General features: G+C 50.3%; 10 protein-coding genes across 10 annotated transcripts; 6 read left to right on the top strand and 4 right to left on the bottom strand.

Annotated features, from left to right (window-relative positions):
• Nucleotides 1-117: 117 nt before the first annotated feature.
• On the top strand, nucleotides 118-561 carry COCCADRAFT_83261 (uncharacterized protein; the record flags this gene model as incomplete). Its single annotated transcript, XM_007709198.1, has 1 exon — nucleotides 118-561. The coding sequence occupies one exon, from the start codon at nucleotides 118-120 to the stop codon at nucleotides 559-561; it is 444 nt and encodes a 147-aa protein (XP_007707388.1).
• A 57-nt stretch (nucleotides 562-618) lies between these two features.
• Nucleotides 619-1,982, top strand: COCCADRAFT_32562 (uncharacterized protein; the record flags this gene model as incomplete). Its single annotated transcript, XM_007709142.1, has 4 exons — nucleotides 619-794; nucleotides 847-1,299; nucleotides 1,372-1,625; nucleotides 1,690-1,982. The coding sequence occupies 4 exons, from the start codon at nucleotides 619-621 to the stop codon at nucleotides 1,980-1,982; spliced, it is 1,176 nt and encodes a 391-aa protein (XP_007707332.1).
• A 2,264-nt stretch (nucleotides 1,983-4,246) lies between these two features.
• Nucleotides 4,247-6,772, bottom strand: COCCADRAFT_83289 (uncharacterized protein; the record flags this gene model as incomplete). The annotated part of the gene is made up of 2 exons (XM_007709197.1): nucleotides 4,247-6,518; nucleotides 6,570-6,772. The coding sequence occupies 2 exons, from the start codon at nucleotides 6,770-6,772 to the stop codon at nucleotides 4,247-4,249; spliced, it is 2,475 nt and encodes an 824-aa protein (XP_007707387.1).
• A 635-nt stretch (nucleotides 6,773-7,407) lies between these two features.
• COCCADRAFT_32560 (uncharacterized protein) lies at nucleotides 7,408-7,923 on the bottom strand (the record flags this gene model as incomplete). Its single annotated transcript, XM_007709141.1, has 1 exon — nucleotides 7,408-7,923. One exon carries the CDS (start codon nucleotides 7,921-7,923, stop codon nucleotides 7,408-7,410), a length of 516 nt encoding a protein of 171 aa, XP_007707331.1.
• Nucleotides 7,924-8,395: 472 nt separating this feature from the next.
• On the top strand, nucleotides 8,396-8,734 carry COCCADRAFT_83285 (uncharacterized protein; the record flags this gene model as incomplete). The annotated part of the gene is made up of 1 exon (XM_007709196.1): nucleotides 8,396-8,734. A coding segment is annotated over one exon (339 nt), but the record flags the coding sequence as incomplete, so codon positions are not given.
• A 1,430-nt stretch (nucleotides 8,735-10,164) lies between these two features.
• COCCADRAFT_83333 (uncharacterized protein) lies at nucleotides 10,165-10,350 on the top strand (the record flags this gene model as incomplete). Its single annotated transcript, XM_007709195.1, has 1 exon — nucleotides 10,165-10,350. The coding sequence occupies one exon, from the start codon at nucleotides 10,165-10,167 to the stop codon at nucleotides 10,348-10,350; it is 186 nt and encodes a 61-aa protein (XP_007707385.1).
• A 1,557-nt stretch (nucleotides 10,351-11,907) lies between these two features.
• Nucleotides 11,908-13,390, top strand: COCCADRAFT_32559 (uncharacterized protein; the record flags this gene model as incomplete). The annotated part of the gene is made up of 6 exons (XM_007709140.1): nucleotides 11,908-11,935; nucleotides 11,984-12,365; nucleotides 12,426-12,505; nucleotides 12,559-12,587; nucleotides 12,662-12,903; nucleotides 12,973-13,390. The coding sequence occupies 6 exons, from the start codon at nucleotides 11,908-11,910 to the stop codon at nucleotides 13,388-13,390; spliced, it is 1,179 nt and encodes a 392-aa protein (XP_007707330.1).
• Nucleotides 13,391-16,376: 2,986 nt separating this feature from the next.
• Nucleotides 16,377-18,083, bottom strand: COCCADRAFT_22220 (glycoside hydrolase family 43 protein; the record flags this gene model as incomplete). The annotated part of the gene is made up of 2 exons (XM_007709112.1): nucleotides 16,377-17,822; nucleotides 17,874-18,083. 2 exons carry the CDS (start codon nucleotides 18,081-18,083, stop codon nucleotides 16,377-16,379), a joined length of 1,656 nt encoding a protein of 551 aa, XP_007707302.1.
• A 1,552-nt stretch (nucleotides 18,084-19,635) lies between these two features.
• COCCADRAFT_32557 (uncharacterized protein) lies at nucleotides 19,636-20,986 on the bottom strand (the record flags this gene model as incomplete). Its single annotated transcript, XM_007709139.1, has 4 exons — nucleotides 19,636-20,166; nucleotides 20,234-20,643; nucleotides 20,693-20,826; nucleotides 20,877-20,986. The coding sequence occupies 4 exons, from the start codon at nucleotides 20,984-20,986 to the stop codon at nucleotides 19,636-19,638; spliced, it is 1,185 nt and encodes a 394-aa protein (XP_007707329.1).
• A 1,206-nt stretch (nucleotides 20,987-22,192) lies between these two features.
• Nucleotides 22,193-23,841, top strand: COCCADRAFT_904 (uncharacterized protein; the record flags this gene model as incomplete). Its single annotated transcript, XM_007709090.1, has 2 exons — nucleotides 22,193-23,222; nucleotides 23,279-23,841. 2 exons carry the CDS (start codon nucleotides 22,193-22,195, stop codon nucleotides 23,839-23,841), a joined length of 1,593 nt encoding a protein of 530 aa, XP_007707280.1.
• Between the last annotated feature and the right edge of the window lie 46 nt (nucleotides 23,842-23,887).

Genomic DNA, 23,887 nt, shown 5'->3' with positions numbered 1-23,887 from the left:
CACTAGACAACTACTTACATCCTTCTCGAACCGTCCACATGGGTCTCGGCAATCGTGTGGTTCGACCATTGATTAATCACTCAACACTCATATGTATCCTCGTGGCACAGTCGCAGGATGAGGCAACTTCCTCCGGCCAGCCCCTCCTATCACAACGAGGTTTCAGATTGCGAGAAATGTCTTCGTCTGGCGAACTTGGAAAAGTTCAATGGTCTCGTATGTTATATTCTTCGTACTACACGCAAAAAGCTACGTAAAGTTTCTTCTATCGCAGATTGGAAGAATGCTACTCAAAGAATTTTTAGGCCTTACTCGCCCCACTCGGTAAACAATATCGCCCCTGGTCTGCCACCGTGTAGGCGGATCCGTACTCGCAGAGCTAGCCTGATGCCACTGACTCTGGTTCGCCAAAATGAGCTGCATCCTGCCTATCTGCCCTCCAGCAACAAAGCTAGCCATGATCGGGTAATTCAGGCTGCTTGCCACAAGTTCTTTTTGCACTATATAAAGCTCAATGGTAAGTACGTCGAACATCACGCTCTTCACCATAGCTCATTGTAGCACGCTGCTCAAGATTCACAGTAGCGAATACGTCTGTCCATCGAGACGAACTCTGCAATGAAGATTTCCACCTATCTTAACGTTGCCTTGGCCGGCAGCGCTAGCGCCAAGTTCATGGAGAACGATCAGCTTGCTGCAGAAGGCATGATCAAGCTGGGGATTCATTTAGCTAAGAATGGCATTCCGAGCCCTGGGACTTGTACATTGGACAAAGTGTCGGTTCGCAGGGAGTGGTGAGTTGGTACCATGGCTTGAGACGTAATGTCACTGACATAGGTAATACAGGGCAACACTATCCCCCAAAGAGCGAATTGCTTTCACCGACGCTGTCAACTGCCTCCACAAGCTCCCCGCAAAGACACCAGCTTCTGTCGCTCCAGGTGCAAAGAGCCGCTATGACGATCTAGTCGTCACCCATATTCAGCAGTCGCTTACCATCCACGGCACTGGTAACTTCCTAACATGGCACCGCTACTTCACCTGGGTCTTTGAACAAATGATCCGAGAAGAGTGTGACTACAAAGGCACTTTCCCATACTACAACTGGGCACACTACGCCTCCGACCCAAAAAGCGGTCCCTTCTTCGACGGCAGCGCCTCGAGCATGTCTGGCGACGGCTCTTACGTCCCCGGGCGAAACTATTCTTGTTTTCCATGGGACGGCATAGCCGGGCCCTGCTACATGCACCTCGCACCAGGTTCAGGCGGTGGATGTGTGACATCGGGTCCATTCAAAGAGTAAGTGCTACTATGCCTTTTACCTTTCCCATTTCGGTAGACACGCCCCGATCTAATACCAATTACGCGTAGTTTCAAAATCAACATGGGGCCTCTACAAACGATGCTCCAGCTTCCAGGCGGCGGTCTACCAAAGAACCCGCAAGCCAACGGGCTAGGCTACAACCCGCGGTGTCTCCGCCGCGATATGTCACAACAAGCTGCGAATGCGACGACCGACGCTGAAGTCGTCAGGCTCCTCAAGAATTACACGGACATTGCCAAGTTTCAGAGAGAGTACCAGGGCGCGTTTGCGGAGGGCCGCATGGGCGTGCATACTGGTGGTCGTAAGTTTTACTCGAAAAATCTCTCCCATTTTTCTTAGAGATTCATTTGCTGACGGAAAAGTAGATTACACGATTGGCGGAGATGCAGGCTCGGATTTCTACAATAGTCCTGCTGATCCAGCGTTTTATCCTCACCACGGTATGATTGATCGTGTGTGGTGGACGTGGCAGAATCTCGATCTTAAGAATCGCGAGAGGGCTCTCGCTGGAAGTGCGGGTGGTATTGGGGATACAACGGCGAAGAATGCTACACTGGGGGATACGTTGACCATGGGAGAATATGTGGGGTACCCGAATATTACGATTGGGGACGCGATGAGTACATTTGGGGGGCCGTTTTGTTATATTTATGCTTGAAGCTGGGGTGCAAGTGGTTTAGTAACGTAATTGAGCGATGTGATAGAAGCCCGGGTAGTCGATTTTATTCGACACGTGAGCATAACGAATACGTAATACACCACCCATCGAGCCTCGCGTTCAAATGCACCAAATGAAGCAAAGAAGACCTGATTGCACCCTATATCTTTCGAACGTCTCGAACGTCTCATGCCATTTACGCTTCACACCACTTTACCCAATACCTTTCTCTCTCCTCTCACACGCTTCCTCTCAAGACACCTCCATCCAAGAACCAAAACACAATAAATCCCCCTTATAGAATCTATAAAAGCAACCCCATGGTTTACACCACAAGAACCTACACACCCAGCAAAAGAAAGAGAAAAAAAAGAATATTGGAGAAACACAGGAAACATCGGTCAAACTGAATCTCTCCTCATTCCAAACCCGGTCACCATACTAAAGGGTACCCTTATATCCCAACTATCTATAGCAAACAAGTCCCTCTCACACTACATATATCTGCTTTCACGAAACCAAGCAAAAAAAAAACGATACACATGCTCCCATCTTGACTCCAAAAGAGTTACAGAACTAACCTCGTAATTACTCATTCTTTTTCTTTTTCTTTTTGTGGGATATGCAAGAAAGGGCGCGCTTGGGGGGGGGGGGGGGGGGGGGCTTTCTGACCCTCATTTCTCTCGTCTCGAGCCATAGTGATGATGGGTAAGAGTGCGGGGGAAGAAGACCAAGGGGGTTAAAGAAAGAAAGGTAAATAGGGTATCATTTTTTTTCTTCTTTCTTTCCGGGCTCGGGAAGAAGTACGGATGTCGTCGCTTTTTTTGTCCGGCTCGTCGAAGATGAAGAAGAAAAGAAGAAGGGGAAGGGGTGGATGGTAACAGAGGGATTTGTTTGGTAAGGGCGGTAAAAGATGGAGAGTCGAATCAAACGATGGGTGCTAGTCATCATGTATGCGACATGTGGCTCTGCCTCTCTCCGCGGAAGTTACTTTGATTATATAAACATGCACGACATAATCACGCATATCAAGGGCGAAGCAAGAGTAGTAAGTTTTTGAGGAGGACAAGAGCAAGGACAACTTGTATTCTCGTCGATGACAAGACCAGCAGGATTGTTCCTGTACCTATCGGCTGTTGTTTGCTTGACAGGTACCACAAACCCATCCAGGTCCATCATCGACGTGTCAACTCGGCTATGGAAGGAAAAGGGGGAAACAAGAAAAAAAACAACGACAGGAAGTAGGAAAAAACAAAACATTCAAAAACGCTACGTAGCTCATCCATTTTTCCATTGGGCCATCCCATCATCAACCGTCATGAAAGCGTCATAGCTTCCTCTCCATCCATTCCTTCAGTTGCCAACGCATAGGTTCAGCTTTTTTACTTTTTTTTCTTCAAAACTTCTTCTTTCATCTTTTTCCAAGCAGCCAAAGGGAAAAGAAAGAATAACCTTTTCCGAACCATGTGCCACGTAGATCCAGCCACACAACAAACAGATATGACAAGGGAAAGGGTATTACCATCCACCAGCAAAACAACAAAGAAAAACAAAAGAAGAAGTAAAAAGTAAAAAGCTCGAATAACCTCCGCGGGGAGAGCAGGTATAGTGCGAAGCTGGAAGAGGGAAAAAAATTATCAAGGGTGTTTTTTGCGCGCGTGCTGTTAAACACTCCAGAACAACAAACAGAGAGATAATATAGGAAGAAAGGGAAGGAAGAAATCAAAAACAAAAGTTGCGAACGCTACCAAAACAGCAAAGAAGGAAAAAGCACGAGGAAACAAGCACACGGCTGAATACGAGGTCGCATTCCTGTAATGGTGCGACACATTTTCTCGCGGGCCATGTTCGTGGTGTTTGTTGCGTGAGCGTTCCAATCTAACAACCAATATTACTGTGTGGTGGACAAATACTGAGTCGTTGTGAGGGCGGAACACAAGCCAAAACACTCCAAACATGAAACGCGCGAGTTGGGGAATCAAAACCAGTTTTGAGAAACGCGATCCAAGCCCAACCGATCAAAACTTTTTGTTCGTGAACAAGTTTGGCCTTGTAGAAAAGCCAGCCAAGTCCATGCAAAAGCTTTTGTTTCAACCTGTTTCCGACCCGCTAAAAAAAGGATAACGAAACAGAAACTTTTGGTATGATGAAGGAGAAAAAGGGGGGGCACGTAGCCAGTAGTCGTGTATACAGTGCTGAAGAATAGCCAAAAGTGGTCGTGTGCATCGTAGCAGCAAGCCAGACTGCTCAAGGTTCGGAGAAGCCTATTCGCCATAGTAGGAGCTAGTGTGGGCGCGTTGACGCAAAGGTCGTTGGCCACTGCTCCGTTCTATGCGTTGCTCTCGTATTACTTGGCTGTCACGCCTCCTGCGGGAGCTGCGTAGACTGTTTTCGGTCATTTCCTCAGCCTGTCTCCGCGGCTGTTTTGGCACCAATGCCTTTCGGTCGTCTGCAATGCTACCTCTGTCGCTGTTGTGGTAAACGCTTTCACGGTCGCGCCCTCCGCTGATGACCAGATCAGCCATGCCGTTCTCGGCCGGAATCATGCGGAGAGTGCGACCCTCCATGTCGCCATTGAACTGCAAGCTGAGTGGAGCGTTTGCATCGACTCGCAGACGAATCTCGTTGTTTTCGTTGGTGACGGCCGTGCGGTTGCTTCGGCTTCTCTCACTTCCCGAAGAGCCGGAGTGAGACGGCATGGAAATGGTTCTCGAGTGCCGTGCAGCATTGTGAATAGGATCGTTCAGGGGCCCAGGAGCACCGCGGCGAGCACTAATGTACTCTTCGGCGGCGCTCTCGATGCGCTTGGTCTTGTGCTCGAGGACACGTTCCTTGCCTTTGCCCGCGTCAGTTGGACGGCGGCGGCGGGCCTGAGGGGGAGGTGGTGCCGGTGCCTCGGGCAGATATTGGTCGTCTTCAGATTCTTCTGATTCAGACTCTTCGTCGCTGTCAAACGCTGCTGGGGGTTGGTAGTATTGCTTGGAGGTTCGGTTGAGACGTTTCTGCTGAGCAAGCTCGGCTTCGTATTGTTCTTGCTCTCTTCGGGCTTCTTCTTCCTCGCGGGCGCGGGCTTTAGCTTCCCTGGCGGCTTTGGCTGCCCGTTTGTCCTCGAGGTGATGGTCGTATACCTGTTCATAGACCTGAGCCGAACGACGGCGTTCAGATTTGCTCGAGTTGGCGACGACAATCTGACCACGGTGGCTGGGGTATTCGGACTGTATCTGGCGGGAGGGAGGAGCCGGTCGACTGACGGAGGCACGGCGGGAAGGCTCTTCAATAGTCCTTGAAGAGCGCTTCCTGCGACGCTCATCAATGACCAGGGACTGGGGCTGAGCAGGAGGCTGAGACACAGACATGCGGCGACTAGAACGTTCGTCAACCACTTGGGTCGTGTTGGCGTGACGCATGGGGGGTCGCTGTTGTTTTTTGCTTTTGGACTTCGGCTTTGCTTGCTCAATCTTTGGTGGTGCGGGTGCCATGAGGGCACGTCGGTTGCGAGGGTCATTGGGGTCGGGCTGCTCATAGTACTCGTCGTCGTCTTCCTCGGATGAGCCGGTCTCGGATCCGCTCTCGCTTTCATAGGCGCCTTCTTGGAGCTGCAATTGCGGTGGAAACCTGGCTTGGGTGGCGCTCTGGGGCTGACCGTACCTTGCCGAGTACTGTTGTTCACGCGACGGGGCCTGGGTGATGAGAGGGGCAGCTCCGTTACGTGCAGAGTTGAATGAGGTACGAGGCGGCATGTTTGGCCTTTGCGGACCATCGTATGGTGGAGGCGTGTGGTTGTAGGGATAGGCCCCTGGGTAGCCCTGGGGCGCACCATAGGGAACTACTGGAGGGGCCATGCCACCCATGTGGTGGTACTGGGGCATTTGACGCCATTGCGCAGAGTTGGAGGGAGGCGGGCCATGCTCCTGGGGCGGGCTCGGGTAGGGTGCGGGCATGCCCGGAGTGTAGTGTTGAGAGTTGGGCTCGCCGTTGTAAGACATTGGGCGCGGTCGTGAAGTCGAAGGGCGGCGACGGGGGTTTACGGCAGGCTGGACAATGGCAGCCTCTTGCCTATAAGTAGGGGGCCGGCGGACCTGGGTAGGCGAAGGTGGTGACTGGTAGTAGGCCGGATCGGAACGCATGGAGCGAGTGTCAGCCGAGAGACGGTCGATGTCGCGGGCAGACTGGGTGGGCTTGATGCTGGGCCTGATGTGTTGAGGAATGGCGTTTGGTCCGCAGGTGGTGCACTTGGGATCGGTGCATTCAGGTTCGACTCTGCTGTCGCGACGGCGTTCACGCTCGGAGCGTTCGGGGCGCGGGTCCTGGGTGATTGTGGGCCGGCGTTGCTTGACGAGGGGCTTGGACGACTGCGATGTGGTGCGCGAGGTCAACTTGGGTCTCGACTGTTCCGAGTGGGACTGGGTAGGGCGTCTAGTCTTTGTCGAGGGGGGCGGGGGTGGTTGTTGCTGAGGTTGGGGTGGTGGTGGTTGAGGAGCCTCTGGACGGGCGGTAGGGGGAGCGGCAGCAGGAGGGCTGCGCTGGGACGGGGCACTTTGAGCAGAATTAGTGCTGCTCACGGTGGCGGCGGTGTAGCTGCTGTACCCTGAGTCGGAGCGAAGGTCGAGGTTGGTAGGCACGCGCTCCTGAGGGGGCGGCTTTTCTTTATTCAAGTCTTCGGGGTGAGAGCGCTTGGTGGAGACGTTTGCAGCATTGGCCGGGGAGCGGCCTGGGAACTCGTAGCCTTGTTCGCTCTGGTCGGAATCGTAGTCCTCGCAGGTGGGCTGCAGATCCTGTGCGCTCGCCATGTCGGCAGCAGCAGCGGCGGCGGCGGCAGGGGGAGCAGATTGCAAAAAATGGTGGTGAGAATTGGGAGCAGGGCGGACAGGCTGTCGAGGGCAGGGAGCAGTCGGCAAAAATATCTAGCGGCGGGGCGGTGGTGGGCAATCAAACGAGACGTGGAGAGCGCATTGTTAGCAGGGGTGTGTGATTGAGCGAGGCCGTGTCAGGGCCAGCGGGCGACATGTGGAGGAGGGGTGAGTGGATGGGTGGATGTGAGTGAGAGAGAGAGGAGATGGATGCCGGCAGCGATGCAGAGGTTAGGTAGGAGTAGCAAGCAAGGCGACGGGAGGGAAAAAAAGGGAAAACAAAGACGGGGCAGGGAGGGAGCAGAGGACGGGGGGCTGAGGATATGCGAGACAAGCAAGCTGCAGACAGAGTATGACGGGCTCGGTGCTGGTGTGCAGGGCGACGGGCGCAGACGGGCGCAGACGAGCAGACAGTGGCAGATTGGCAGCGAGTGATTGAGGGAGCAGGGAGGGAGAGTGACAGGCAGGCATGCAGGCGCACATCGCATTCGGGCTTCGACACAGCAACCAGGCAAGGAAACCTTTCCCCGCCCGCCCGCCGTAAAATTTCAAAACGGCGCGTACTATATTCTGCCCTATGCCATGCGTTGCATCGGTTGGGCTCTCCCACATCTTGGGTCCATGGCGGCGGACGTGGTGGCGAAGCTGCTGCACACCAGTCGTCCTGATTGATGCGTTGCATGCATGGCCGACTCAGAAGTTGTCTGGGCAGTCTCGCCGCCGTATACTATGCATTGTCGTGTGGTGGTGGTGGTGGTGGTTATCCACTCGATGCCATCCACGCCCGCTTGATGCGCGGCCCTGCACTGCATCTCTGCATATCGTAGAGTTTTTTTCGCCTCGCCTCGCCTCGACAACAACAACAACAACAACGACACTCTAGACGGGGCTGTCATGGCCGGCCGTGCTCCCTGGTGGTGATCACTGGCACGGTCGTCGTCGTCGGCCGCCTCAGATGCGCAACATGCAGCAGCTCGAGTGGGCGTCGACGGCCAAGCTGAAACCGGCATTGCCCGGCCCTGGTTGGCTTTGGCTGGCTTTGGCTGCGAGCCGTTCGCTGCTGAGACAGGCTGGTTGGTGCATGCGCCCATCTTTCACCGCTTTGCACCCCTCGCCATGCTCAACCACCCACCCACGCCCTCGTCCAACCACGCCCCAAGCCCTCAAACACGCTGCCACTCGTCCAACTGCTCGCCGCCTGCTGATCTCTTCTCGTCCCGTCTACCGCTTGGCCACCCTTTCCTAGTTGGTCCTCATCATCCATCTGCATCTGCCGTCCACCGTCTATCGTCTATCGTCTATCGTCGAGTCTGCTGCGGTGAACGGTTGCAGGGCACACAGGCCTAGCTGCATGCCACTCTCTTTTTTTTTCACCTTTTTTTCTTTCCTTTTCGTCATCCTTGCACCCGCCATTTCACGTCATTGAGCCTCTTTGTTGATTGCCGGCTAGCCTCTTTTCTCCTGGCTCGGCCACGTCAATCGTCTCTGCCATGCAGGAACAACAAAGCACTCATGCTGCGCCGTGGCCTTCATTAATCCCCTCAACGACCCGACACGAAACATGTGTCCTCTGCTCTGGCCGTCTCGACCTCTCCGTGTCCGGTGTCGAGTCTGTCTGGCTGCCAACCCGGATGCCCCTTGCCTCGTGTCCGTCGACAAGATTGCCCGCTCCCATCTAGAATCACGCGGCTGCTCAAGCGTCGCTTACTCCGCTTAGCCGACTCATTACACTACCCCACTACGCTTCCGGTGAACAGACGCACCACCCACATCGACTCCCTCTACTCTACTCTACTCCTACCCTGCCTACTCCTATCCTACTCTACCCCAAAAAAAACAACTTTGTTCCAACCAAAGTCTCTGCTACGCCTTCCAGAATACACACCCTCCCGTCGCCGTTGACGCACACGTGTGACATTTGCCAGTCTGAAGTAGCGCACTCGCTCGCTCGCTCGCCCCCTCACCAAATGCACCTACTCCCACACCACCGCATACTTACCTACCAGGTCGGGTGCAAGTGCCATGTCCACCCGTTTGCTCAATCTACACTACTAGCTGCATTTAGTGTACCATGACCCTGCTACCCAACAGATTTTAACCAACCGTCGCATACAGCCCACTTTCCTCGTAATGGCTTCGGTCGTGTCAGAGTGCACGACTTGGACGCTGGCAGTCCACCTCACCATTCAAGTCTGATGATGCGACTCTTTGTGCCACGAGCAAAACAATGCCATTGACGTATGCTCTATAGATTAACAAAAATCATGATGTGTATGCACATTGCATCCTTCTGTCCTGTTGCTAGTGTCAGTGTCAATGTCAGTGTCAGATGCACGTCGGCCGCCGTCCTGCCACTCTGCTGTACGACCTTGACAAACGTCATGTGCCTCTGCATGACGAACAGACGGCTTCTCAAACCGCGTTCGCAGTCGTCTGCACACCCGACTCGCTCCAATCCCAGCAACCCGGATGCCAGGTTCTCTCAAACAGCCACTACGGCGCGAAACGGTTCATGTTGCTGCGCGACACTTTTGTCGCAATCCATTTTCGTTGCAACCAGTTCGAGTGTGTGTTTGCCAGGTTCCCAGCCGTTGGGCTAGCGCGGGATGGGTGGAGGAACACGTGGGACGCTCGCTAGTAGTCGAGTAGTCACTCCCGCTACACCACCCATCCCTCCACGGCCTCGTAGCCCAAAGAAAAAAAAACAATCGCTCCCGAAAAAAATTTCAACCGCGTTCGTTTCACCGCACTATGCAGGTTCAGCACATCTGGCTGCCATTCCTCTCTAGACCTGTGCGGCCCGCTAAGCTGTGACTCACATTTCTATCCACCAGCTGCCCTCTGTTGTCTCAGTATCGGCATCCTTCGCTGCCCAAAACCATCCCCATTGGGCCGCGGCTCCACGAACTTGCGGCTCATGGCTGCCCTACCGACCCACAAAGTCGCCTTGTCCGCTCTACATTTGCGGCTCGGGATGCCCAAGCAAGCCCCACCTGGGCGCCTATTGAGCCCGACATCTCTACACCTACCGCTTTTTGTTTTTTGCCTACCTCACCTACACCTACCACGCGACACGGCGGCAGAAGAAAAATGACCGATTCTCTCGGCCCTACTCCTCCACCACCACCACCATCACCACCATGCTTATCTGCAAGTGACAATACAATGCTCCGTGTCTCGGCCCATGTCGCAACAGCATCTTGGGGCTCCCTAGTCCGTGGTCAAGTGTGGACAAAGGTCGCATGACCTGCACGCTGTCATTGACTCACTGTTGCTCAACCCACCCAGTGCCACTTGGCTACATAATCTTGAACCCGAATCGGGCTCTGTACATGGTAGTATCACTATTACCACTACACGGGGACTACACTAGTGGCGTTGTTTGCCAGAGCCGCCACGCGGCAGCCGCAACCTTGCCTTGGAGTCATGGTATACACATACTTACATGTACACCTATCACCCACTTGGCCACACAGCCCTGTCACCCACCCGAGATACGCTACTGTCTCGCTCGCTAAGCCTTTTCTTTTCAAGCCCTGGAGCGGGAAGACTCGCACTAACACAAAGGGCATGCACGTGTTGAGAAGGGTTGTGAGTGATTCTTTGCGTCTTCTTAAATGGGCAAGCTGCACATCTTGGCAGTCTAATATATCACTTCTCAATCGCGTCGTTTCCTCTTTCCTTTCTTTCCTTTCTCGTCCTTACTAAGCATACAGACATGACTAATCAGCCTCAATGTGGTCTCCATCCTATTCAGATTGTTACCAAGGGCAAGCTTAGCTGTCACCATCATCATCATCATTCACATATCTGCCGACAATACAGTAACGGATTAATGCCACAAAAAACAAGAGCATTTCTTTCTTTGCCAAGAAACAAAAGAGTACGGAGAAGGCCAAGGCTATACCAGGAGGAAGCAATCCACCACGAATATACCTAAGACGATAGAGTCACAACACCAAGATGATAGAAGCGAATAAATACGACTGCTAGTGCAACAAGACGTGTCACTTCTCGCCAAAAAGTGTATGAAAAACATATATATTGACGGGTGGTCTACAGAAGCTAAGGAACTACACGTACAAGCAACGCACACAAGACAACACCGAGGGACAAGCATCGATCCATGCTAGCTGATCTATTCCTTACTCAAAAATCCACAAGATCTGACTGTGGATGCTGCAGTCTTCACCGGATATTGTGTACTTATAACGATCTCGTGTTAGGTTGTACCATCCATTGCTAAAAACCAGACACAGGACATGCCTTGAAACCCCCAGCATCTATCCAAAGGACACTCAAACAAGCTTCCTACAATCCACCCTTCAAATCTCCCAATCACAACCCATCAAGAAAAAGCGAGCGCAGAATATTGATGTCCTAGGCATCTTCGCTGGAGATAAGGGCGGGTACAGATACACTTGGTTTATCAACAACTTTACATCGAGGAAGAGATTTGCCCTCTTTAATACAAAGGATTCTTCTGGGCAATAGCAGAATAGCAGGGCCGCTGTGTAACATCAAAATTGCTGCACCATTCCTGCACAATAATGCATACAGCTACGTCAGTGGCTAGAAGATGCAAGCCACTCCAATCTCAACCCATCCATTGCCGTTCTGCGCACATTGGAGCGAAGGATCTCAAATCGACTTGGTCGACTATAATCCTTTAATTTTGGCAGAGGCTAGCGAGATGTATCCCAAACTGGTAGAGATTCTGCAGAACTGTGGCTGGCGTGAAGGGTGGGGGCGGTTCTGCAAAGTACTATGCATGACATCTTCACCGCTAACTCGCATCGCCTTGACCCCTCTTCATCTATATCTTCAGCCCTTTGATTCGATGTACAGTGATACTATGGAGCATTTATCTGCTTTTTTTAATGCAATTTCAGGATGATCCACGTAAGTGCACTTGAATTCTGCTTGGTCTTTACATTTGATGCATATATGACTTTTACTCAACGATAACAGCGTCCATTGAAAGTCTATATAAAGGGATGTCTAATGCCTCAATGTATACAACAAAGGCAACTCAAACGCTACCTTTTCTCCCTACTTTTGAACACACCTTCGCCATGGAAGGGAAGCAAAACATTGACCTTGGTGAGCTCCATGTCGTCTATAACCCTGATGATGCTAATCTCTTACTAGCATCCTTCAACCTCAAGCATCACAATGACCTCCTCTGGTCAATCAACTACAAATACGATTACATGCCAAAATACAAACCGTCCTTGCCGTTTCTGATTGACTTATCATCCTTTCCTGATCTCGAGGCCGAAAGGATCAGTGTTGAGTCTATCATCAACATCCTTCCTACTCCGACTGAATATCCGATCAAAACTAGTGAGGCTCTTAGCATCAACAGCTTACCAATATCTCCCACTGATGCGAAACTTCCATGGCATTCTTCGATCCACCACGTAAGACAGAACATACATTGGCAAACGGTTGTCGAAGCATCAAAAGTGCTGCTATACAACATTTCTTCCGACCAAAACGCAACAAGTGTACCGAATTATTTGAGAAAACGGTATGCTGATATAGCTGCTAAGGAGCTGCCAAGCTTACAAGACGGCTGAATTCGATTCAGTGCCTACATGTGGCCGGCAGCTAGCAGAAATCGACTCAAACTTCTTACCGAGATGAACGCCTACTCCTTTATCTTTGATTGTAAGCGTAATCATGCAATGAATGTCTTGCTCTTCTAACTACTTCCACTGCAGGTGTATGGGAGATGAACGACAAAGTTGCGGTAAGTAATTAAAACAACTTGCGTGAGAAGTCTCATATACTTATATTGCGGGACGGTAGATGCAAGCATTCGAGACCGAATTCGTATCGAGCCTCAAAGCTTGCGTGCCCGACAGAGAGGATGAATCTGTATCTGCCCTGCAAAAAGCCATGAGAACCACAATTAAGGGCCTTTACGACGAAGACGGCATCATTGGCAACGGAGGAGTAGAGGTCATTACGACTTTGCAAGAGTTCATTAATCACCCCCCGCCACCCGCTACATTCAACAGCCTTCGAGAATACCTCGACTATAGGACAATCGATATAGCCGTCTCGTGAGTAGCTCCCAAAATCTCCATATACAGTACGAAAAAAGGGAAAAACATCTCAATAACAGCTTCTAGTTACACCGTAGCATGCGCAAAATTTTCTCTCAACTCAACCGTCGACACTACAAGCCCTCGCTTCGCCAGATTCATTCGGCTCTACGCCGACCACCTATCTATTGCCAACGACCTTGCTTCTTTCGAGCGGGAGAAAAGAGCCTATGTCAAGGGCAAGGCGCACTACCTCTTGAACACAGTAGAAGAAGTCCGCAAGATGTGCTCTCTCGACAACGACGAAGCTGCCAAATTTGCCACGCTGGCTATCCAGATGGAAATAGAGCGCGAAATGGCAAGAGAACTCTCGCGTCTGGATGCCGACCGCGAGACTTCGGATGCGGAGAGGGAGCTTCTGAGTGCGCTGGTGTTTCTTGCTGGGGGAAACGTGATGTGCTCGGTTATTATGTCGCGATATGGGGGTGAACGGAGTGCGGTTTAGTGCATGGTCCTTGGGAATGACATCGGTGTATGTGCCATTCATATCAGATTCCCATGATATATAACCATGCATATACCCGAGAATCCCGTCGTCCCCTTCGAATAAGGTCCTTCCACCTTCACACTCTTTTCATCTTAGAAGGCAAGAGAAGTCGAGGATATATACAAAGAGCCTCAATTTCCGCTAACCTAAATACTCTTCATCTTGATAGTCACGGGAAATGTAGCCGGGACCGGTAGTTACATCAAGGTACGAGGGTGTCAGCAGTGTGCGTGCGTTGTGACGCCATGAACTTATATCCCCCTCCAATCAACGTCAACATCCCCAACTATATGTAGTATCCCCTAAGGTCAATCCCTACGACGCGAGACGCACTCTGTGGCGAGACAAACTACAAGTACTTCGAGTTCAATCAAATCTCATAGTCTCAGCGTGTTGTAATTCCCTAAAGTATCTTGACAATAAATTTCCAAGCCTACTCTGGACTGCTCTCGCCCTTGTGTATACAAATATTACAATGGCGTTGATGCCTTTGCGCCCTGAACCGGAGAAGCATTTTCTTATCCACAAATATAGGCCTACGTTGTACAGCACGAACGCTGGCTTCTATTTACCTCTTAGAGTCATGGATCAACTTGACTCACGCTTTTGAATCTTACCACGAGAACAGAAGTCACCCTCTACCACGTGACGATCGTGGCGCGCAGATTCATGCGTGATTACCACCCACGTCGGTACTTCGGATTAAAGCAGCTTCCCAATCCGGCTGGTGCGACGACACTAATCCCGCAGATCTCATACGGTTAGCGTGTGTTATATTCTCCTTAGTAAGATGTGTGGCTGTTCATGTTTATGGTTGTGCTGACACGGAATATGATAGTTAGCCCTAATACCCGTCAGCACTGACAGTGACTAGCACATCTTAGAGCATCTGCACAAATAGCATAAACATTACAACGCTACTCTGACATATTTTCGCCCACAGAGTCCTCCACGGCACTTCTGCAATTTTCGCTGCATTCACTTCACTGATCCGCGCCACCTTACCCTTCGGCAACGATGGGATGTAAGGTCAGGAGGGATGCTTGATCTAAATAGGGCGGCCATGCTGGTTGGTGCCTCCAGCAAAAGCGATCGCCGGACTCAACTCGCACAAGATGAACGGATTATTCTCGTCTGGATACAAGCCTATCAGTTATTAGCAAATACATTACGCTATGGCTGTGTCTCTAGCTTCGCAGCCTTACGATTGGACTAAACCTTGGTTAAATGGCCATCTTATAGATTCGCCAATTCACAACTGTGAGGCACGCAGTAGCAGGCATGCAGAATACTCGAAGAGCAAAGGCTTGTATTTGAGTAGAGATCAGACGAATCGTTAAGGAGGAGGAATGGTCCACGCTAGTACTATGATCCGAAGGGTATTCGTGACAAAAACCCTGAAATTAGAGCGGATCGGCCGTCCTATCTCCTAGCTTGATCAAGGCATTTGTCTCATCATTTACCGAGGTCCTAGTAGCAAAATCTCAACACGTGGTTCTACAAGGAGATTAGGAAGCTATATAGCTACCTAGACCCTCGGCTCCCTCTATGAAAGGGATATAGAAAAGAAAAATATATCAAAAACAAATAGAACTACTGGGTAGGCTTAAAACTGTTCTTTTCAGAGAGCACGCTGCCTATAGGAGCTTTTGTATGAGCTAAAGCATTGCTATTCCAGAGCCGGTAATAACGTACAAGCTAGAAGTGTGGTATGTACTTCGTCCACTCTACAGTCTTAAAGGCCGACGGTGACAAATTTCGCAACCCAATAATATCCTCCACCAAAACATACCATCTCAAGATACAGTAGATTGAAAGGCCTGCTGTCATAGGAACAAGTACACGTAGATGCACTTTCAGTTGTGGGTCTAGCGGTGTCGAAATGTTACGGAGCTTCTTAACCACACTTCTACTTTGTTGATCTTGTTCCACGGATGGCAATGCTGTGTCCGAAGACGGCTTTTCCTTCTTCATCTTGCGCTTGCGAACGACATGCTCCATAAGCATTAGACAAACACCACTGATAAGGCCGCCAGTCATAAAAAAAAAGCCGGTGGTCATTCTCCACAACAGCCGCTCGATTGGTGTTGGGAAGGAGAAGTTCCACCCCGCTTAGTAGTGTAACACAGAAACCGAGTATAAATGGTGCGCTAAGGAGTTCACGGGGCAGGTCTGTCTGAAGCCATGCATCGCTCGGTATACGATCTCGAGGCTTAACAGTTACTGGACGAGAGTATACCGGTAGATGTAGGATCCTTAGTGTATAAGTATAGTATGCCCAAAGTTTGCTTAGCTCGCATTCTTCCCGCCCTGCGAAATCAAGAGGGGTGTGGAACCACTGGTAATTCAACAAGCCTTGCTACAATTGGTCAGCGTGTTCATAACAATTCTAGGATCTCTATAGTGTTACAAATGTAGTTAGAACATTCCGCTCTGTTTCAAGCAGCATCGTCTCAGGACAGCGAAACTCTCGGCACTGATATTCTAACACAAAAGTAGCTCTTGAGGTGAGAGAAATTATCTTGAAAACTTTATACTTTCGTTATAGACCCCCGAAATGTGTTTAGAGGCCTTGATGCGCTGTTGAACAGGGGGGGTCATTGCTAAGCGGACGATAAATGGCAAACAATGAAATGATCAACGATATAGCCCAACATTCAAGAGATCTGCGTCAGAGACTGGTTCAGTGAAATCAGAATGGCTTATAGACTCATAGGCTCATTAGGTCAAACTCTATCAGTAGTACACACAACGAGATTCCGGAGGTCGAATTTGTAGAAGTGTCTCGCGACAGCGTGCGTCTCGCATCGCAGGGACTGACCTTACTATATAAATAAGTAATAATATATACAACATCTCAAACCTCACCCCACATGCTCAGTCGAAAAGAAAAAGGGCTATATACAAACAACAACAACAACAACAACAACAACATCAAGAAACTTTAAATCTTCTGCATCTCAAAACTCTTAACCGTAACACTGCCGCCAAGCGCACTCGTGGCAAAGTTAAAAACACCATACCTAAACCCTGTGAAAAACTGCCACGTATTCGCAAGGCCAAACGACGGTCCCAGCTGCTTATACGAAGAGCCATCCGTACTATACCAAAACGTCGCCTGGCGCTGCGTATTCGTTCCAAAGGCGGGCGTAATATCCGCCTGGATCCTGAGATACAAGTCTGTAGAACCGGCGGGGATAGCGGGACCGGTAGCGACCACCGTGCCGGTGGACTTGGTGGTGCGGTCGGCGTTGAGTTCGAGGCCATTGACCATGACGAGGGAAGTTGTGGAGCCGGACTTGTGGATGCCGATGTAGGCGGCTGTGTCGCGGAAGAGGACGGCACCGGCGCGGTCGCCGCTCGCCATCTTGCTAATGTCGAGGCGGAAGGTGCCCGAGGACTTGGGGCCGATGATGCGGTGCGTCAGGGTGTTGCGCGCGCCGTAGAGGTCGTTGGTTACGGTGGCGGTGGAGAGTTTGAGGCCGCCTGTGCTGCCGCCGAGGAGGCTGAATTTGGAGGTGTCAGGGTTGTGGTTCCATTCCCATTCTGCGCTGAGGGAGGAGCCGGTGAATTTGTCGATGCCGGTGAGGGCGGGGACGGTCTTGCTGGTGGTTACGGGGCTCGGGTAGGAGGCGCCCCAGGCGTTGTTTACCTTGACGACGGAAGGCCAGCCGTTGCTGTCGAAGGTGAGGGGTGCGACGACGGGGATGCGGCCGGCGGGGTAGGAGTCGAGGAAGGCGACGTAGTACCATTTTCCGTCTTTGGTGTCGACGACACCGCCCTGGTGGGCGTGGCCGGCGTTGGAAAGGGGGCCGGAGATGCTGTCGACGAGGATGCGGGCTTCATAGGGGCCAAAGGGGCTCTTGGATTTCAGGACCCATTCGTCGTCGGCGGGCTTGGTCGAGAAGATGTAGTACATGCCGTTGATCTTGTACATGCGAGATCCCTCGAGAGTGAGGCCGTTGGGGTCGCGGTATACCTCTTGGTTCTTCACTTCGGCGGTGCCGTCTTTGTTGAGTTGGGCAACGCGAACGGCAGGGTTACCATACACGACGTACATGGTGTCGTCGTCATCGATGAAGATGCCGTTGTCGTAGTAGCATTTATTAATGCTGCCCGCCGAAGTCCAGTTCCAGCTCGAGACCTCGCCGTTGTTGGCAGCGGCGTTTTGGCCGGGGGCTGTCCAGATATATGTCTGGCCTGTCGATTGAACGCAGCCCATCCAAATGAACTTGTCGCTCGACTTGCGGTACCGCAGCGAACTCGCCCAGATACCCTTGACATAGGACCGTGTAGTCGGGTTTGGCATATCATATGGAGAGCCGAAGTTCAGTCTTGGTACACTGTGAGTGACGGGCGTCCAGTTCACCAGATCGTAAGACTTGAGCACCTGTATAAAGTTAATGACATGATTCAAAACTTGCTAGAACTCAATGCCTACGGGAGCTCCTGGACTGAACGCAAACGTCGACGACGAGTAATAGAATACATCCCCGATTCTGAAAACGTCAAGATCAGGATAATCTTGGTATATAACAGGGTTGTTAAAGGTGGTCGCACGGCTCGACAGCGCACGCTTGTCTGATACGGGGCCTGCAACAGACAAGCCGGCCAAGAGCAATGATAACGAAGAAACTGTAGAAACGCGCATGGTGTCTGAGATGGAGAAAGCGATTCACTCGTCTAGTCGAAAAGCACCAAAGAAACAGGATCCGGGGCCAATTTTATCTATTTAACAAAGTAGCCCACCCCATTTGTAACCCAAGCGTTCCTTTCGCTCCAAATTTCTCCACATGAGCAATATTGTTTTAGTGGCTAGTTAGCACTATGTAGTCGGTGCCGCACAAAACGCACTAAACAACTACCCAGATCTTCTAAAAACTCCCGAAATCACGATATTAAAAAAAAAGCACGGGACGCAATGCTGCGGCTCCACGTATGGGGTTCACCGCACCAGTCTGCGCACGCTCGGTATTGGTGCAGTGGCGGCCCTGAATTCTTCCGTTAGCGGGCGAAACAAGCAAATGATTAACGGAAGGGGGTTTTGCCTTTCATTACCGCCGGCTATGGTGAATTGGACCCGCATCATCATTCATCATTCCGTGGAAAGGGAATGGGAGGCGGGGGCGCGCGCTATGCAGATCAGATAGATTTGCTATTAGTAGAAAAGATCCGTGGGCCCGTCGCCGCCATCGACTTGTCATGCGGGGTTGAAACAAGGAGTCGGGGACAATGAATAAGCTTGTCCTCTCGGATGTCTGCCGCCAATCACGGCCTTGGCCTTTGGAGCATCTCTCCTTCCCGTGCCGTCTCCTTGTTCCGACTGCGCAATTTCAATGTTTCATTATGTCAGTCTAGCTTCGGATACACTTTCGTGCGCTCATGCTGTGCGCAAGAGAAATAGATGATTGTGGCTTATCGCAAGAATTTCCTTGCGTCTTTTTTTCTTCTTCCTTGTCGAGATACTCTGTCTCAGTTACATTGGGTTCATGCGTGTGGGTTCATCTTGTGAACGTGCACAAGGTGTTTTGCGAACGATTGCATGGCCATCATGCAACGAAGTAGTCGATGCCAAGTACACTCAAGGAAAGCTTAATCAAGTACAGGCGCAACACGCTTGTATGGCAGTTACTAGCAGGATGCATGCATGTGTATAAGAGACAGCAGATGGACTTGTCAGTGTTCGAGTGACATCGCGTCTGACGTCGAAGCTTTTCCGTAACACACTTAAGCATATGTCTATTCTCACGCTAAGAAATGTCAGCTGTTTCAGAACACATCAATCATTTGGACCGTTTTCTGTTCTAACTATATTTCTCTAGTTAGCATCAAGACGTTTGGGCTTGTTAGGCATATTGGTACGAGGATTTATCCGGACTCGAACTCTAAAGAGAAAAAAAACATGAAGCGACAGGTGCAGGCTCTACACAGTAGTATTCAGTCATGTCCAATTTCATCATGTTGTTGCGATTCTTTATCGAACCCCTGGAAACGGCCCGGACGGCAATTGCAGTACAAGCTTAAAGTCGCGGCGTTATCTCGCTATAATACTATCAACTAGACTCGTCTAGAAGCCCGAAAACCCACCTTAGCGTAGCTGAAACGAAACACGACTTAGAATCCCAGGATAGCATCGGGCTGATCTTCAGTCGCGCTTGTACCAGAGTGACATACACGCGTAACATCCATGGTCCACGGCATGCTCAAACCTTTGGAAGAACCTTCTTCAATACTTCGACCAGCCCTTTGATCTCTTCCTCAGTATTGTAATGTACCATACTGACTCTCGTAACATAGCCTTCAGGGTCTAACTCGAGGATCTCGTCGCACAATCTCTTCGAGTAAAAGTGTCCCCATCGAAAGCCGTAGTTGCTGATTTTTTCGGCTTCAGCCACAACTTGCTTACTGTTCATGCCCTTGACTACAAACGAAATAGTTGGAACCCTGACTTTACTGTCCGCTGATGATGAGCCCAGAACCATGATATCAGGGCGCGAATTGAGGAAGTCGAGGAGGATTGTTTGCAGTTTTCCCTCGTGTTCTGTAATGGCAGGGAAGGCGCCAGAAAGGTACGAAGTGATTTGTGGAATGGACTGAACACATTCGTAGTTTGACCCAGCAAACCCAATCTTATCCTCAAGCGTCTTGGTAGGATTGAAGTAGTGTGCCATGGGTTTCATGGCCTTTTGTCCTGATTCGCTGGCGTAAAGTACGGCGATGTGAGGGCCATAGACCTAAGGTTCTCGTTAGCACATGCCGGTGAGGCAAAAGTTTGAACAAGGGCTGATGACCACGACATACCTTGTACCAGCTGAACGCATAAAAGTCTACCCCAAAAGCCTTCACGTCAACCGCACGATGCGGCGCATAACTTACGCCATCCACGCAGAACAAGGCACCGACTTCATGTACCGCATCTGCAATCGACTTGACATCATGTATCGTGCCCAAAATGTTGCTTACATGCGTGCAAGCAACAAACTTTACCTTGTCGCTCAAGAGTGGCTTCAGATTCTCTGCTGTGAGCTTGAGTCCATCTTCCTTGCTAGACGCCCACCACTTCACAGTAAGCCCAAGACGGTCGGCCATCAGAAGCCACGCCTTTACGTTGGTCTCATGCTCCATCTTTGATAGAATGATCTCCGATCCCGCAGGGAACTGTAGCGTCGAGCCAAGATTGACAAATAATTGAGTGGTAGAGGAGCCGAGGACTTTTAATAGTTAGAGAGACAAGTATGCGTAATATATCAGGGATGTTACCTATTTCATCGCGACCAGCATTGATGTACTTTGCGGCGGCCTGGTAGCCTTCCTCATACTTCGTGTTGGACTGTGTGCCAGTGTGGTATGAAGCGCCAAGCTGCACATTTGTCTTGCTGAGATACTGTGATATGCTTCATAGGATTTAGTAATCGTGCTGCCTCTATATATGCGGTATACTCACGAATCAATCACTTGGTCCAGCGCCTGACTACCCCCCGCGTTATCAAGAAAAACTTGATCTTGCTGAAGAGCCGGGAAGCGCGACCGCGACTTGGAAATGTCGAAAGTCATTGTGAAAAAACGGGTAGCACAGAAAAGTAAGGTAGGAGAAGTTGGAAAGGAAGTTTATCAGGAAGGTTGATGTTTGAAGTGGAACTAAAGTATACCTACACTAGCCGTGCGCCCTATGTAGATAATGCGGGGCTTTCCTCAATGGAGCAGGTGCTACGTTACGCAGTGCCGCCACTGCCCCACGTAGCTTGAAAACATTCACGAGATGTGTCTCCGCAACCACATGATATGCAGTGAAATATCATATTCTACATTGGGAAGATGCAGCGTATGCAAGACATTACCTCGGCGTTACTTGCATGAGCTTCTCAACTAGCCGAAATGATGGAGTAAAAGTCAATCGACATTTCCCTGTTATCATGTATCCCATAGCGATGCCGATGGATTTCCAAATAAGGACAATCCGCCTTAGTTTCCGAACATCCTCGGCCGCGTATTATGAACGAAATTATTGGGCCATGATGCACATATGTTGTATGTGGAGTCGTTGGCAGGTAGAGGTCTCTTAATGATGAATAACCGCGCTTGGAATCAGCTCAAAATATAAAGGGAAGAGGAGTTGTTCTGACATGCCGAGTTCAATCATCGGACACCGGCGGACGTTTCGACAGCATTAGTTGCTGAGGGTTCATAATGGATTAAATGCATTGAAAACTGGCCAAGGGACCCGGAACTCAAAAGCCGATTTGGGAGACCTTCTGATAAAAAAATACTGGGAAATGTCAAAACAGCTGTCCAATCTCTCTTTTGTGAAAAAAAAGGTTTTTGTCACTCGGCGGCTTGCACAGAGACTGTGTGCTCGTCTTCATCACAATATATGATGCGATTCAGCTGATGCAAAGTATCTTGAAATCCATCTAACATATCAAATTAGAATTTCTGAGATCATAGAGGGCTAGTTGTACATAGCTGAGGTTGTAAAATGATTCATCTATATCGCAGGCGCATTTGCACCAACCAGCATCTTCCCATTGGTATTAGGATCAAGACTAACCCTTTTGTGTGCTAGCTCTAGCTGGTATCTCCGCTCCACATACGCATCCCGACATCTGCTTCCATCAACTACCATCACCCATGAATCCTAAGATCTGCAAATCCTCAAATCAAGTCATGGACAGCCTCGTTTCGAGACACACGTCCAAAGGTGAGTACTTCCAAGACACTCCTACGGCATTCATCGGTTAACGTGGCATCCCAGGCAGCAGCATGAAGTCGCTTTGTGATCTGCCAAATGAGATATTGTTACAAATCTTCTCATACGTAGATCTGCATCGCGAGACACGTATTCTGGGCTACATACCCGATGAGCCTTTGCCTTCTTGGCCAGATAATGACCTGCTTAGAGATTTTCGCCTCCACAATTCCTGGCTGCTTAACATTGCTTTGACATGCAAGCGATTTGCAGCTTTAATCCCAGAGGTAACATTACGTATGATCGTACTGGAAGCCTTTTCAGTATCTGTGCAGCCTGAGAGCCCTCAGCTTGGTTGGTCAGCTCCATTCGCTCTCCTTTTTCAGTACAGGGAGAGGCCGGATCTCATTCAACAAATCAAACAACTTCGTATCCATCTTCCATATACCGACGAGCACGACAGGTATCGTTCCGACAATAAGGGAATGGCCAAAATGCTAGCTTCATTGAGTGTACCCTCTGCTTGGAAGTTCAAACTTTTTAACGACATCACAACTAGCTTTGGACGAGGTACATTTAATGCCCTATTAGCGGTAGTAGAATTGGATGTATTGTGCGTCTCCGACTCAACCGAAGAACCAAAACTCGAATGGGCAGAACAGCTCTCAGTCTCACCGTTCACTCCCCCGATTATCCGCTCGCTGAGATACCTTAAGATTGAAACTAAACTACCTCCCAACATTCAACCAGTGGAGATCTTTCAAAAGCTGAAGACTGTTGATTTAAGTATCGCACTTTGCAACTCAACACCAATGGATATAGTATCAGCGCTAGAAAAACTTGCGAACACCGCGGTAAACAGCATAAAGCAACTGCGTCTTAGTTTCGAAATCAGAACAATCGGAATGTGGAACAGTACGAAGCGAACCTGTATGTCGGATGTAGTGAAAGGCTTCCAGAATTTGGAGAGTCTCGTATACTATACCGAATCGTCGGTAGCGAAGAATCCCTATCGTAGTCTTCGCAGTTTCCCCAATCATCAAGCGAACATCCAAATATATCCTGAGGTTTCACAGTCTCCGCAATCGGGTGAAGGTTACTTGCGTACGCCACGCCACGTCTCTCTCCTCAATTGAATCAACTACTAACCACCACAAAAGACCACACTATATACGAGGCACGCACAACTATCACCGACTACCAATGCCTTGTCGACAACCTCGTGCACCTACGCCAGTCTCTGAAACACTTGCAACTTCCAGGCGGCTTTTGGACGCTACCTGGCGCGGCTCGCAAGCCGATCCCGCGTTTCGATCAGTTTACGCAGCTTCAAAAATTGACTGTGCCACAAGCGGTCCTTATCTCCATCAAACTGGATAACATGCAGGTTGACACCGTCTCCCAAGGCGACTTTGAACTTTCTGCTTCAGAGGTGTTACCGGTGTCACTACAACATCTCACGGTCTTCGATCTCGATGAGACGTTCTTGGGGAGCAAGTGGCTAGAGGGATTATTCACTGAGCAGAAGAGCCACTTGCGATGGCCCAAGTTCCGCACCTTGGAGCTGTTGATGGGACCGACATTCTCTGATGAAATGCTGGAAGGGCTTCTGGCAAGGCGTATTAGTGCGGCATTCTGGGTGAGGGTTGATGAAGCCGGGTTCGATGTCGTCGTTGGGAGGGACGACTTGGATCCTTCGTTGCTTCCAGACTTATGGGAGTAGTATACACGCATACATATAAGGAACCTCAAACTCCTAGCATATTTGA

This window comes from Bipolaris zeicola (assembly GCF_000523435.1).
Source record: "Bipolaris zeicola 26-R-13 unplaced genomic scaffold scaffold_6, whole genome shotgun sequence".
NCBI lineage: Eukaryota > Fungi > Ascomycota > Dothideomycetes > Pleosporales > Pleosporaceae > Bipolaris > Bipolaris zeicola.
This window is presented reverse-complemented; position numbering and strand designations above follow the sequence as displayed.